Source organism: Coregonus lavaretus, assembly GCF_964263955.1.
Source record: "Coregonus lavaretus genome assembly, chromosome: 9".
In the NCBI taxonomy this organism is placed as follows: domain Eukaryota; kingdom Metazoa; phylum Chordata; class Actinopteri; order Salmoniformes; family Salmonidae; genus Coregonus; species Coregonus lavaretus.
In genome coordinates this window covers 51682508-51697444 of record NC_139996.1, presented here as the reverse complement: position 1 = coordinate 51697444, position 14937 = coordinate 51682508, and the positions used below count along the sequence as shown (strand labels likewise).

Sequence of the window (14937 nt, the reverse complement as noted above, 5' to 3'; positions counted from 1 at the left end):
ATTACAAAAGAGGAACTTCTAGATGCAATTAAAGCCTTCAAGTCCGGGAAAACTCTAGGGCTGGATGGCATACCAGTTGAGGTATATAAAATATTTTTCTATGTACAGTTGAAGTCGGAAGTTAACATACACCTTAGCCAAATACATTTAAACTCTGTTTTTCACAATTCCTGACATTTAATCCTAGGAAAGATTCCCTGTCTTAGATCAGTTAGGATCACCACTTTATTTTAAGAATGTGAAATGTCAGAATAATAGTAGAGAGAATTATTTATTTCAGCTTTTATTTCTTTCATCACATTCCCAGTGGGTCAGAAGTTTACATACACTCAATTAGTATTTGGTAGCATTGCCTTTAAATTGTTTAACTTGGGTCAAATGTTTTGGGTAGCCTTCCACAAGCTTCCCACAATAAGTTGGGTGAATTTTGGCCCATTCCTCCTGACAGAGCTGGTGTAACTGAGTCAGGTTTGAAGGCTTCCTTGCTTGCACATGCTTTTTCAGTTCTGCCCACAAATGTTCTATAGGATTGAGGTCAGGGCTTTGTGATGGCCACTCCAATACCTTGACTTTGTTGTCCTTAAGCCATTTTGCCACAACTTTGGAAGTATGCTTGGGGTCGTTGTCCATTTGGAAGACCCATTTGTGACCAAGCTTTAACTTCCTGACTGATGTCTTGATGTTGCTTCAATATATCCACATCATTTTCCTTCCTCATGGTGCCATCTATTTTGTGAAGTGCACCAGTCCCTCCTGCAGCAAAGCACCCCCACAGCATGATGCTGCCACCCCCGTGCTTCACGGTTGAGATGGTGTTCTTCGACTTGCAAGCAACCCCCTTTTTCCTCCAAACATAACGATGGTCATTATGGTCAAACAGTTATATTTTTGTTTCATCAGACCAGAGGACATTTCTCCAAAAAGTACGATCTTTGTCCCCATGTGCAGTTGCAAACCGTAGTCTGGCTTTTTTATGGCGGTTTTGGAGCAGTGGCTTCTTCCTTGCTGAGCGGCCTTTCAGGTTATGTCGATATTGGACTCGTTTTACTGTGGATATAGATACTTTTGTACCTGTTTCCTCCAGCATCTTCACAAGGTCCTTTACTGTTGTTCTGGGATTGATTTGCACTTTTCGCACCAAAGTACGTTCATCTCTAGGAGACAGAACGCGTGCGTCTCCTTCCTGAGCGGTGTGACGGCTGCGTGGTCCTATGGTGTTTATAGTTGCGTACTATTGTTTGTACAGATGAACGTGGTACCTTCAGGCGTTTGGAAATTGCTCCCAAGGATGAACCAGACTTGTGGAGGCCTACAATTTTTTTTCTGAGGTATTGGCTGATTTCTTTTGATTTTCCCATGATGTCAAGCAAAGAGGCACTGAGTTTGAAGGTAGGCCTTGACATACATCCACAGGTACACCTGCAATTGACTCAAATGATGTCAATTAGCCTATCAGAAGCTTCTAAAGCAATGACATCCTTTTCTGGAATTTTCCAAGCTGTTTAAAGGCACAGTCAACTTAGTGTATGTAAACTTCTGACCCACTGGAGTTGTGATACAGTGAATAATAAGTGAAATAATCTGTCTGTAAACAATTGTTGGAAAAATTACTTGTCATGCACAAAATAGATGTCCTAACCGACTTGCCAAAACTATAGTTTGTTAACAAGAAATTTGTGGAGTGGTTGAAAAAAATGAGTTTTAATGACTCAAACCTAAGTGTATGTAAACTTCCGACTTCAACTGTACTCAAAGGTCTGTTATTAACATGTTTTAACCACTCCTATAAAACTATAGGATACTCAGCAAGAAGGTTTGATTTGGCTTTTACTGAAATAGTACCCAGGTGTTAAATACAAAGATCCAGTCCACCTAAAAAACTGGAGACTTCTTACACTTCAGTGTTGTGATGCCAAAATCCTAGCAAAATGCATAGCTCATATAATTAAAAAGGTGTTGTCGGAATTATTCATCCTAATCAGACACGTTTTTTACATTGATGATACATTGGAGATACTATAAGACAAGTACTGGAAACAATAGAACGCTATGAAAAATCTGTGAAACCAGACCTGATATTCATAGCTAACTTTGAAAAGGCCTTTGATAAAGTACGACTGGAATTTATAAAAAACCTGGACTATTTTAATTTAGGAGAATCTCTTATACAATGGGTTAAAGTTATGTATAGTAACCCAAGGTGTAAAATAGTAAATAATGGCTACTTCTCAAAGTATTAAATTGTCAAGAGGAGTAAAACAAGGTTGTCCACTACCGGCATATCTATTTATTATGGCCATCGAAATGTTAGATATTAAAATCTGATCCAACAATAATATCAAGGGGCTAGAAATCCAGGGCTTAAAAACAAAGGTGTCATTGTACGCTGACGATTCATGTTATCTTTTTTAAATCTACAATTTGGATCCCTGCACATAGAGTATCTAGATAATTTTCCTAACCTCTCTAAAGACAACTTTTACATTACCGTGTAGCTTACCAATAAAATGGTCCGAAGGTTAAGTGGACATACTTGGTATTCATATCCCGAAAGAAATAAATGATCTCACGACAATACAATTTTAATAGGAATTAGCGAAATTAGATAAGATCTTGCTACCATGGAAAGGACAACACCTGTCTATTTGTGGAAAAATCACCCTGATTTATTCTTTAGTCATATCCCAGTTTACCTATTTACTTATGGTCCTGCCTACACCTAGCGACCTGTTTTTTAAAATTATATGAGCACAAACTATTCCACTTTATTTGGAACGGCAAGCCAGACAAAATTAAACGGGCCTATTTATATAATGAATATAAATTCGGAGGGCATAAATTATTAAATATTGAAGAATTAGACTGATCACTAAAGGTTTCAGAACATTAAAAAAATATAGCTATTTTTAAAACAAGCCATAGAAAGCTGGTTGCAATTTCAGTTTAATCCACCAGAAAAGACAGAACAAATATTATGGTTAAACTCAAATATACTAATTGATTTTAAAAAATAAACATTTTAAAAACGGTATAATCTTTGTAAATGATATCATAAATAGGACTGGTGGAGTTATGTCACACATGCAGTTAACAGAAATATATGGAAATGTCTGCTCTATCCAAAATTACAACCAACTGCAGCATTACCGCAGCAATGGAGGACGCAAGTAGAAATGGGGGGAAGGTAAGGAACTTGTTTGTCGGCCCTGCATTACAGACCGAAATTGGCTAAAGAAAATGGTGATAGATAAAAAAGTATACCAGTTTCATTTAAGGACCAAAAAATTGACAGCTGCACCATACATGTTGCAAAATAGTTGGGAGATTTTCGATGTACCGATTCCATAGCACATGGTTTATGAACTGATACACAGAACAACGCCCGATTCAAAACGTAGGTTTTCCATTTAAATTATTATACAAAATTCTTGCAACCAATATAATGTTATATATATGGGGTATACAACCATCCCAGCTCTGCAGATTTTGCTGACAGAATCATTAGATCACTTGTTTTGGTACTGCCCATAGGTAGCTTGTTTTTGGTCGCAGGTTCAGGAATGACAAAAAAATGGCAACATTTACTTGGAGCTAATTCTGCAAATAGCGCTGCTGGGTGATTTTGAAAAGTCATAGTCAATCGATCAATAATATAATAATACTCTTAGCAAAAATGTTTGTCTTTAATTTACAATCTGTAAAAACTTTGAGAATAGAAAGGTTCAGAACTTTTGTGAAACATCATAGCACAGTGGAAAAATGGCAGCCAGAAATCATGGTCTGGATGGTCTTTAGAGATAGATTGGAGGGATGATGGTATCTGAAGGCTGGGACTATAAGCAAACAAAAGATAACTAATGTAAAATATACTGTCTGTAAAATGTTTCTAGTGTGTATAAGCTGGAAGTAAAAGCCTAAGTATTGTTGTCCATTAGTTTACTCCAATTAAGGGAGGGGTGGTAGGGTTAGGGGAAAATCATGAAGAAGGAAATATACACTGCTCAAAAAAATTAAGGGAACACTTAAACAACACAATGTAACTCCAAGTCAATCACACTTCTGTGAAATCAAACTGTCCACTTAGGAAGCAACACTGATTGACAATAAATGTCACATGCTGTTGTGCAAATGGAATAGACAACAGGTGGAAATTATAGGCAATTAGCAAGACACCCCCAATAAAGGACTGGTTTTGCAGGTGGTGACCACAGACTTCTCAGTTCCTATGCTTCCTGGCTGATGTTTTGGTCACTTTTGAATGCTGGCGGTGCTTTCACTTTAGTGGTAGGATGTGACGGAGTCTACAACCCACACAAGTGGCTCAGGTAGTGCAGCTCATCCAGGATGCCACATCAATGCGAGCTGTGGCAAGAAGGTTTGCTGTGTCTGTCAGCTTAGTGTCCAGAGCATGGAGGCGCTACCAAGAGACAGGCCAGTACATCAGGAGACGTGGAGGAGGCCGTAGGAGGGCAACAACCCAGCAGCAGGACTGCTACCTCCGCCTTTGTGCAAGGAGGAGCACTGCCAGAGCCCTGCAAAATTACCTCCAGCAGGCCACAAATGTGCATGTGTCTGCTCAAACGGTCAGAAACAGACTCCATGAGGGTGGTATGAGGGCCCGACGTCCACAGTTGGGGGTTGTGCTTACAGCCCAACACCGTGCAGGACGTTTGGCATTTACCAGAGAACACCAAGATTGGCAAATTCGCCACTGGCGCCCTGTGCTCTTCACAGATGAAAGCAGGTTCACACTGAGCACATGTGACAGACGTGACAGAGTCTGGAGACGCCGTGGAGAACGTTCTGCTGCCTGCAACATCCTCCAGCATGACCGGTTTGGCGGTGGGTCAGTCATGGTGTGGGGTGGCATTTCTTTGGGGGGCCGCACAGCCCTCCATGTGCTCGCCAGAGGTAGCCTGACTGCCATTAGGTACCGAGATGAGATCCTCAGACCCCTTGTGAGACCATATGCTGGTGCGGTTGGCCCTGGGTTCCTCCTAATGCAAGACAATGCTAGACCTCATTTGGCTGGAGTGTGTCAGCAGTTCCTGCAAGCGGAAGGCATTGATGCTATGGACTGGCTCGCCCGTTCCCCAGACCTGAATCCAATTTAGCACATCTGGGACATCGTGTCTCGCTCCATCCACCAACGCCACATTGCACCACAGACTGTCCAGGAGTTGGCGGATGCTTTAGTCCAGGTCTGGGAGGAGATCCCTCAGGAGACCATCCGCCACCTCATCAGGAGCATGCCCAGGCGTTGTAGGGAGATCATACAGGCACGTGGAGGCCACACACACTACTGAGCCTAATTTTGACTTGTTTTAAGGACATCTCATCAAAGTTGGATCAGCCTGTAGTGTGGTTTTCCACTTTAATTTTGAGGGTGACTCCAAATCCAGACCTCCATGGGTTGATACATTTGATTTCCATTGATAATTTATGTGTGATTTTGTTGTCAGCACATTCAACTATGTAAAGAAAAAAGTATTTAATAAGATTATTTCATTCATTCATATTTTTTTGAGCAGTGTATATTTAAAATATATATTTAAAATGATATATACACTACCGGTCAAAAGTTTTAGAGCACCTACTCATTCAAGGGTTTTTCTTGATTTTTACCAATTTCTACATTGTAACTACATCAAAAATATGAAATAACACATATGGAATCATGTAGTAACCAAACAAAGTGTTAAACAAATCAAAATCTATTTTATATTTGAGATTCTTCAAATAGCCACCCTTTGCCTTGATGACAGCTTTGCACACCCTTGGCATTCTCTCAACCAGCTTCATGAGGTAGTCACCTGGAATGCATTTCAATTAACAGGTGTGCCTGGTTAAATGTGAATTTGTGGAATTTCTTTCCTCCTTAATGCGTTTGAGCCAGTCAGTTGTGTTGTGACAAGGTAGGGGTGGTATACAGAAGATAACCCTATTTGGTAAAAGACCAAGTCCATATTATGGCAAGAACAGCTCAAATAAGCAAATAAAACAACAGTCCATCATTACTTTAAGACATAAAGTTCTGTCAATACGGAACATTTCAAGAACTTTGAAAGTTTCTTCAAGTGCAGTCGCAAAAACCATCAAGCGCTACGATGAAACTGGCTCTCATGACGACCGCCACAGGAATGGAAGACCCAGAGTTACCTCTGCTGCAGAGGATAAGTTCATTAGAGTTAACAGCCTCAGAAATTGCAGCCCAAATAAATGCTTCACAGAGTTCAAGTAACAGACACATCTCAACATCAACTGTTCAGAGGAGACTGTGTGAATCAGGCCTTCATGGTCAAATTGCTGCGAAGAAATCCCTACTAAAGGACACTAATAAGAAGAAGAGACTGGCTTGGGCCAAGAAACATGAGCAATGGACATTAGACCGGTGGAAATGTGTCCTTTGGTCTGGAGTCCAAATTGGAGATTTTTGGTTCCAAACGCTGTGTCTTTGTGAGACGCGTTGTGGGTGAACGGATGATCTCCGCATGTGTATTTCCCACCGTAAAGCATGGAGGAGGTGTGATGGTGTGGGGGTGCTTTGTTGGTGACACTGATTTAAAGGAACTCTTAACCAGCATGGCTACCACAGCATCTGCAGCGATACGCCATCCCATCTGGTTTGGGCTTAGTGGGACTATCATTTGTTTTTCAACAGGACAATGACCCAACACACCTCCAGGCTTTGTAAGGGCTATTCTACCAAGAAGGAGAGTGATGGAGTACTGCATCAGTTGAACTGGCCTCCACAATCCCTCGACCTCAACCAAATTGAGATGGTTTGGAATGAGTCGGACCGCAGAGTGAAGGAAAAGCAGCCAACAAGTGCTCAGCATATGTGGGAACTCCTTCAAGACTGTTGGAAAAGCATTCCAGGTGAAGCTGGTTGAGAGAATACCAAGACTGTGCAAAGCTGTCATCAAGGCAAAGGGTGGCTATTTGAAGAATCTCAAATATAAAATATATTTTGATTTGTTGAACACTTTTTTGATTACTACATGATTCCATATGTGTTATTTCATAGTTATGTCTTCACTATTATTCTACAATGTAGAAAATAGTAAAAATAAAGAAAAACCCTTGATGGACTGTTGTTTCTCTTTGCTTATTTGAGCTGTTCTTGCCATAATATGGACTTGGTCTTTTACCAAATAGGGCTATAATCGGTATACCCCCCCTACCTTGTCACAACACAACTGATGGGCTCAAACGCATTAATTAACTTTTAAGAAGGCACACCTGTTAATTGAAATGTATTCCAGGTGACTATCTCATGAAGCTGGTTGAGAGAATTCCAAGCGTGTGCAAAGCTGTCATCAAGGCAAAGGGTGGCTATTTGAAGAATCTCAAATATAAAGTATATTTTGATTTGTTTAACACTTTTTTTGGTTACTACATGATTCCATATGTGTTATTTCATGGTTTTGATGTCTTCACTATTATTCTACAATGTAAAAAATAGTAAAAATAAAGTGAGTGAGTAGGTGTGTCCAAACCTTTGACTGGTAGTGTATATTTTTTTAACACAAGTGCCAAATGTGGTCTGTTTCACAGAACACTTGATCTTGACCTCAAGCCCCAAAATAGTATGTCTAGGGCAATGATAATGGGGAAAACCAGATCTTAAGTCATCCTGGCTCTGCATAAAATCTCTACTCCTACATTGTTGTTTGAATTTACATGAGCTGGAGCGAAATTATACACAATGAAATTCTAAATGAATCAAATATTCATTGGGAAATGTCATTCAATTGCATATGTGACTTTTTCCCCCATGAAATACAGATCCTATTGGTCACTTATTCTGTGTGTTGTATGGTTGGCAGGGTGTGCGAGCTGTCATAGCTGAGAGCTTTGAGAAGATGCACAAGAACCACTTGGTGGGCATGGGCATCGCGCCCCTCCAGTTCCTGCCAGGCCAGAGTGCCGATTCGCTAGAGCTCTCCGGGAAGGAGAGGTTCACCATCACTCTACCAGAGGACCTGTCCCCAAAGCAACTGCTGACTGTCAAAGTATGGCATCCAATCAAAAGTTACCTTTTTATAACTAAAATGTCCCATCACTAGTTAAAATGTCTCACAACTATCTTTGTCCATGGCATTGCCCCTTCATTTAACTACATTTTTCACCTTGTCTCTCTCTCTCTAGACTAGCTCTGGAAAGACCTTCAGTGTGACGACTCTGTTTGACAGCGAGATGGACGTGGCCTTTTACCGGCATGGCGGGCTGCTGCGATACGTGGCTCGGACCATGCTCTAGACTAGAGAATTTTAGCTTAACTCAACATTTAACCCCAAGGCCTAATGATTTTCTTACTGTGCTTAGCTATGGGGTTATTCATGCTCCAACCATCTAGTTGAATGGGTGGAAATGGGCCTACTAAACTAGCCTGCTCCAGTAGGGAAGACACAGAAGCTAATTCACAGAGATTATTTACCCTCCTCCGCCCACAGACAAATGCCTCCCAGGTCTAAACCGAACCTGTGCCGTTTTGAACTGCTTGTGACCAGTCTGCTCCGCTTCAGACTAGCTCAGACCAGCCCAACGTTCTTTCAGCTCCAAGACCAGCTCAGTCCTCTTTGACGATATCAGTCCGCTTCAGCATTTAGACCAACACAATCCACTTTAGAACAGATTGATACTCAACGGCTGAGAATGCCCCATCCAGAACAACCTGTTCCAGCAGGGTGCCTGTTCCATAGGGTGGAATGTTCAGAACGTTGCGGTGTAGAAGTCCAATGTATAGAATGGACATAACCTAATATGTTGTGAATGAAAGGGTTGTGTCTGATTCTAAGTCATAGATTTTTATCTGCGTCAGTCTGAAAGTTTCACCTCTTTTGAACAGGTATCTGCACTTTTTTTCAGCGCTTGAGCTTCCTGACCACATCAGTCAAGTTCAATTCTGAGACCAGATTGATCTACTTTAGCCTACCAGATGAGACCTTGTGCCCAGTTCCAACCTGACTCTTTCCCTCTACTCCTTTGATGCTTATGTAGATCTTATGTAGATCTGGACAGATTGGATTGGTGCAATAGGGAGAATATGAACATTCTCAGAATGAGTGTGGAGGAAACAGTTGTTTTTTGCCATCCATGTCTGCACAGCTTCATTGTCTACTGGTTGAACTGATTATCTGACAACGGGGTTAGTAGGGTGTTGAAACTGTCAATTTCACTGGTGTTGAGGCAGAGGTGTCAAAATGTCCTTCGCTTTGGTGCTTCTCATGACAATTTGCGAGGTCATCTGAACTAGAACTGTATATCTCTATATAGCTCTGATAGTCTAGTTTGATCTACAATATCTCATTACATGTTGCTTGTCAGGTACCGGTATTTTCAAAGGTTTACAAAGTAGTGGGCAACCATTGTTCATATGTGTTGGTATTAACACTGTATGATTTGACATTTTCCATGTTAAGGCTGTCTGTGTGACAATGTTGCCTCCGTTGGCTTACTCCGATAATGGCACTATATGAAACTTTATCCATCCAATATAATTGAGACTTCTGGAATGTGGATTTGAACATTAGCTTTTAAATATATACTTTAGAGAGCATGATTGTCTGCATTTTATTTAAAGGCGGGGGGGTGGGGTTCGTCATCATTGAGATTGTCATGTATTTATTGTCATACTAAATTCAAACAGTTGACTGTCTGGAGCTATTTGAAAACCCAAAATCTTGTTGTTTTTTTTAAGAGTGAACAACGCCAGTGTGTTGCCATGACACATTTCCAAAACAAGTTTAAGCCGAGAACAGGGTATCCTGACCTGTAATGATGTCATTCGTCTTGAGGATGCATACACACGTGTTGATGTCTTTGGTTGTCAAACTACAATTAGCCTGATTTGGGCTTATTGGTTGACTGTGTGTTGTTGTGTTTTGATTGGGTACTTGAGTCCCGGCCGGGGGCCTGATCAAGATGGTGCAACGTTGAAGAACTTTCAGAATCAGGTAGAAATGTCTAGTGTAGATCGGATGTAATTGTCATGTAGAACAGGTAATCAAGTCAACTGTATTTATTTCTATCTACAATGTTATTCTGAGTATTTCACCTCACTGAGTATACCCCAGCTTTATGTTAACGCAATTTGCCTTGAAAGTGTGATCCGTTCTTTAGGCTTGACTTCACAGGTATGCGTCTCACTGACTGCGTTGTGGAATTGAGGTTTTTCCTGAGAATACACTAGCACACAGTAATTTAGTAAATTTCAATCAATGGATGATATATGTGGTGTTATTTGTGCATAGCTGTTGTTGGGGTACTGCTTCTTTTTTCATTTTCACAAAAAATTGACCATATGCAAACAAAGCAAGTGCAAAATTGCACATAACAAGAAGTACCTGGTTAATGCAGAGAAGTGGTATAAAATAAAAACAAAGAGAAAAAAAAAATGGTGTACCGAAATACTGAATTATAACAGATATTGTATATAGTTTTTAATAAATGATTAAAAGGAAAGTTTGTTCGTTGAATGTTTTGCTGTAAAGAAACTGTACAAAAACATCTGTATTTGGATGCTAGGCTCTCAAATCAGTGCTGGCATTATTGTTCCAGCACATCACCAGCAAGTCCAAGAAAGGCCTTTTCACACTGCAATGTTCTTAGCCCCGGGCTATTTTACCCCCAGGCTGGACTAGCCCTGGGCTAGCTTAGCCTGTGTTTACACAAGCATTTGTTAACCCTGGGGCTAAGCTTTAGCCCTGGGCTAAGGATTTACACTTGTATAGAGGAAGACAGGTTTGTGTCGTCAATGACATGAGGCTCATGGTTTTGTTTAGCAACGAACAAGAAGGGTAAAGCTTTTGAACGTTGGAAAACCCATTCACTTACATGTGTTTTGCTTGAAATTAACATGCTATATTTGTATGTTTAAATGCCATCTTAACTGGCTGTAAATTAGAACCTTTACTACAGCACTACTAATATCCAACTTAAACTTGAAGAACGTCTGTGCTTTGCCAGAAGATACCGACCCTTCCGTTATGCTTGTTTACGCTGAGCTGCACTGAGGTCGGAATGCGATCCATTACATTATATCCAGCTCATTTTCGAACGTTGCTATGGGCACAGCCAAACAACAGAAGTGATGGATTCGACTTCCGCTTTACTTCCCTACTGCAGCGCAACAGTGGCAAACTTGCCAGAGTAAATTATTTGAAGGGGCAATTTATTGAGAATAAAAGTCAAGTAAACATGTAATTGTACATTTATTTCATTCAAGTTCGCTAACGTAAGCCGGACTTACTAGTAGGCTAGTTCTGTTGTGATAATGTGTTGTGTCAGAGTTAAGGCCCGGGCCATCCACCAAGCCAATAACTATAACGAAAACCATAATGATAAACTATAGGCTACATAACTATAACATTTTGGTGAGCATCCACACTAGAGGAAAGTTATAGATAGTTTATTGTCCTACACCTGTCAATCAACTGATCAACACATCCTATTGCAGGCTGCTATTAATAGGGTGGTAACAAGACCATTCATGAGGTCTAATGCAGAGATACTGGTTCAGACCATTCAGTGCTTTCAGGGTGTGTTCATTGTCATAGTGACAACTGCAAATAATACTTCAAAGTACATGTAGGCCTAATGAAAAATAATATAGTAACTCGTATTTAAATGTAGAAATTTAATAACAAACGCCTTTTAGCCTGCGCATCTTTTAGATCTACAGCATGTCATTGCCTCCTTAAGTGGTTTGCAAGTGATTATAATTTTTCTAATGGTTGTTAATTCCCTTGGGTCTCCTTTTTCACTGTGCTCTGTGCAACTATTTGCAATGCATCAGTGCAACAACGTTATCATAACTAGGGTTGAATGGAGGGAACCGGTTACTGAGATTTACCGCCCAAAACAATGCCCTATTCCCAAGATAAATAACTGCAGAAACCGGTAAATTCTAATAAATTATTGCTATGCACAGCATGGCGTGAAATGGAACTTAAATGATATGCGATGTCTACATCTGTCTTCTCTGCAGCCTCTACATGATGATTCAACGCTCAGGGTGGGGACAGACAGCCCATCTCAGTATGGAGCGCAGTTCACAATGCATGTTGACCAATCATCTCATCATGGTAACTTTTTTTCTTGGGAGAGGTAGGCCTGCATTTGCTGCAGCATAGTCTAATATAAAGACTGAATGCACGTCAAATTTACCCATCACCTTTTGGGGGTTAAATTATGATTTTAATTGTAAAGATTATTTTATTTATTGCAGCTGCAGAATTTTAAAACAGCCTTGAATATTGTTGCTTTAAATCAGTGCACGGGCACACTCTCGCAGTCTTTCTCTCTCTCCATCAACTCCATTCAAATTGCATCCAAAATAGATAATCCTGTTCTAGATTGATATTAATAGTGTAATGGAACATTTTAGTTGTACAGTCGTGGTCAAAAGTTTAGAGAATGACTCAAGGATTGGTCTTCACAAAGTTCGCTGCTTCAGTGTTATGAGATATTTTTGTCAGATGTTACTATGGTATACTGAAGTATAATTACAAGCATTCCATAAGTGTCAAAGGCTTTTATTGACAATTACATTAAGTTTATGCAAAGAGTCAATATTTGCAGTGTTGACCCTTCTTTTTCAAGACCTCTGCAATCCGCCCTGGCATGCTGTCAATTAACTTCTGGGCCACATCCTTACTGATGGCAGCCCATTCTTGCATAATCAATGCTTGGAGTTTGTTAGAATTTGTGGGTTTCTGTTTGTCCACCCGCCTCTTGAGGATCGACCACAAGTTCTCAATGGGATTAAGGTCTGGGGAGTTTCCTGGCCATGGACCCAAAATTTCGATGTTTTGTTCCCCGAGCCACTTAGTTATCACTTTTGCCTTATGGCAAGGTGCTCCATCATGCTGGAAAAGGCATTGGTCGTCACCAAACTGTTCTTGGATGGTTGGGAGAAGTTGCTCTCAGAGGATGTGTTGGTACCATTCTTTATTCATGACTGTGTTCTTAGGCAAAATTGTGAGTGAGCCCACTCCCTTGGCTGAGAAGCAACCCCACAGATGAATGGCCTCAGGATGCTTTACTGTTGGCATGACACAGGACTGATGGTAGCGCTCACCTTGTCTTCTCCGGACAAGGTTTTTTCCGGATGCCCCAAACAATCGGAAATGGGATTCATCAGAGAAAATGACTTTACCCCAGTCCTCAGCAGTCCAATCCCTGTACCTTTTGCAGAATATCAGTCTGTCCCTGATGTTTTTCCTGGAGAGAAGTGGCTTCTTTGCTGCCCTTCTTGACACCAGGCCATCCTCCAAAAGTATTTGCCTCACTGTGCGTGCAGATGCACTCACACCTGCCTGCTGCCATTCCTGAGCAAGCTCTGCACTGGTGGTGCCCCGATCCCGCAGCTGAATCAATTTTAGGAGACGGTCCTGGCGCTTGCTTGACATTCTTGGGCGCCCTGATGCCTTCTTCACAGCAATTGAACCTCTCTCCTTGAAGTTCTTGATGATCCGATAAATGGTTGATTTAGGTGCAATCTTACTAGCAGCAATATCCTTGCCTGTGAAGCCCTTTTTGTGCAAAGCAATGATGACGGCACGTGATTCCTTGCAGGTAACCATGGTTAACAGAGGAAGAACAATGATTTCACCCTCCTTTTAAAGCTTCCAGTCTGTTATTCTAACTCAATCAGCATTACAGAGTGATCTCCAGCCTTGTCCTCGTCAACACTCACCTGTGTTAACGAGAGAATCACGGACATGATGGCAGCTGGTCCTTTTGTGGCAGGGCTGAAATGCAGTGGAAATGTTTTTTGGGGATTAAGTTCATTTTCATGGCAAAGAGGGACTGCAATTAATTGCAATTCATCTGATCACTCTTCATGACATTCTGGAGTATATGCAAATTGCCATCATCTAAACTGAGGCAGCAGACTTTGTGAAAATTAGTATTTGTGTCATTCTCAAAACTTTTGACCACGACTGTATGTGTCCACATAACTGAGTATGTGACTAACCTTGTGAAACTGTGTGAAATTATCCTATTATAATCTCCTGTTCTTCTGAGTATAATCCTGTGTTGCAAACCAGTTTGCTCCTGTGTCCTTGTATAGATAAAATGGGAACTGAGAGTCCCGCCCAAGAACAGGAACTATAAAGATATGTGCTTATCACCCAATGCTTTGGAATTCAGACTGTCTACACTGCGTTGTGTAACTCTGTTATTCTCTCTGAGCTCAGAAATAAAGAATCTTGGTTTGACTTGGACTCCAGCAGATCCTAATTTTATATACAGTGGGGGAAAAAAGTAATTAGTCAGCCACCAATTGTGCAAGTTCTCCCACTTAAAAATATGAGAGAGGTCTGTAATTTTCATCATAGGTACACGTCAACTATGACAGACAAAATGAGATTTTTTTTCTCCAGAAAATCACATTGTAGGACTTTTTATGAATTTATTTGCAAATTATGGTGGAAAATAAGTATTTGGTCAATAACAAAAGTTTCTCAATACTTTGTTATATACCCTTTGTTGGCAATGACACAGGTCAAACGTTTTCTGTAAGTCTTCACAAGGTTTTCACACACTGTTGCTGTTATTTTGGCCCATTCCTCCATGCAGATCTCCTCTAGAGCAGTGATGTTTTGGGGCTGTCGCTGGGCAACACAGACTTTCAACTTCCTCCAAAGATTTTCTATGGGGTTGAGATCTGGAGACTGGCTAGGCCACTCCAGGACCTTGAAATGCTTCTTACGAAGCCACTCCTTCGTTGCCCGGGCGGTGTGTTTGGGATCATTGTCATGCTGAAAGACCCAGCCACGTTTCATCTTCAATGCCCTTGCTGATGGAAGGAGGTTTTCACTCAAAATCTCACGATACATGGCCCCATTCATTCTTTCCTTTACACGGATCAGTCGTCCTGGTCCCTTTGCAGAAAAACAGCCCCAAAGCATGATGTTTCCACCCCCA

General features: G+C 40.9%; 1 protein-coding gene across 1 annotated transcript in view; it reads left to right on the top strand.

The window, feature by feature from the left end:
* Positions 1-11199, top strand: part of ireb2 (iron-responsive element binding protein 2) — a 35770-nt gene extending 24571 nt beyond the window's left edge. The window contains exons 22-23 of the mRNA XM_084168805.1: positions 7830-8015; positions 8152-11199. Of these exons, the coding sequence (XP_084024931.1) occupies positions 7830-8015; positions 8152-8262 (297 nt within the window). The 3' untranslated portion in view covers positions 8263-11199. The remainder of the gene's footprint in view (positions 1-7829; positions 8016-8151) is intronic.
* Positions 11200-14937: the final 3738 nt, after the last annotated feature.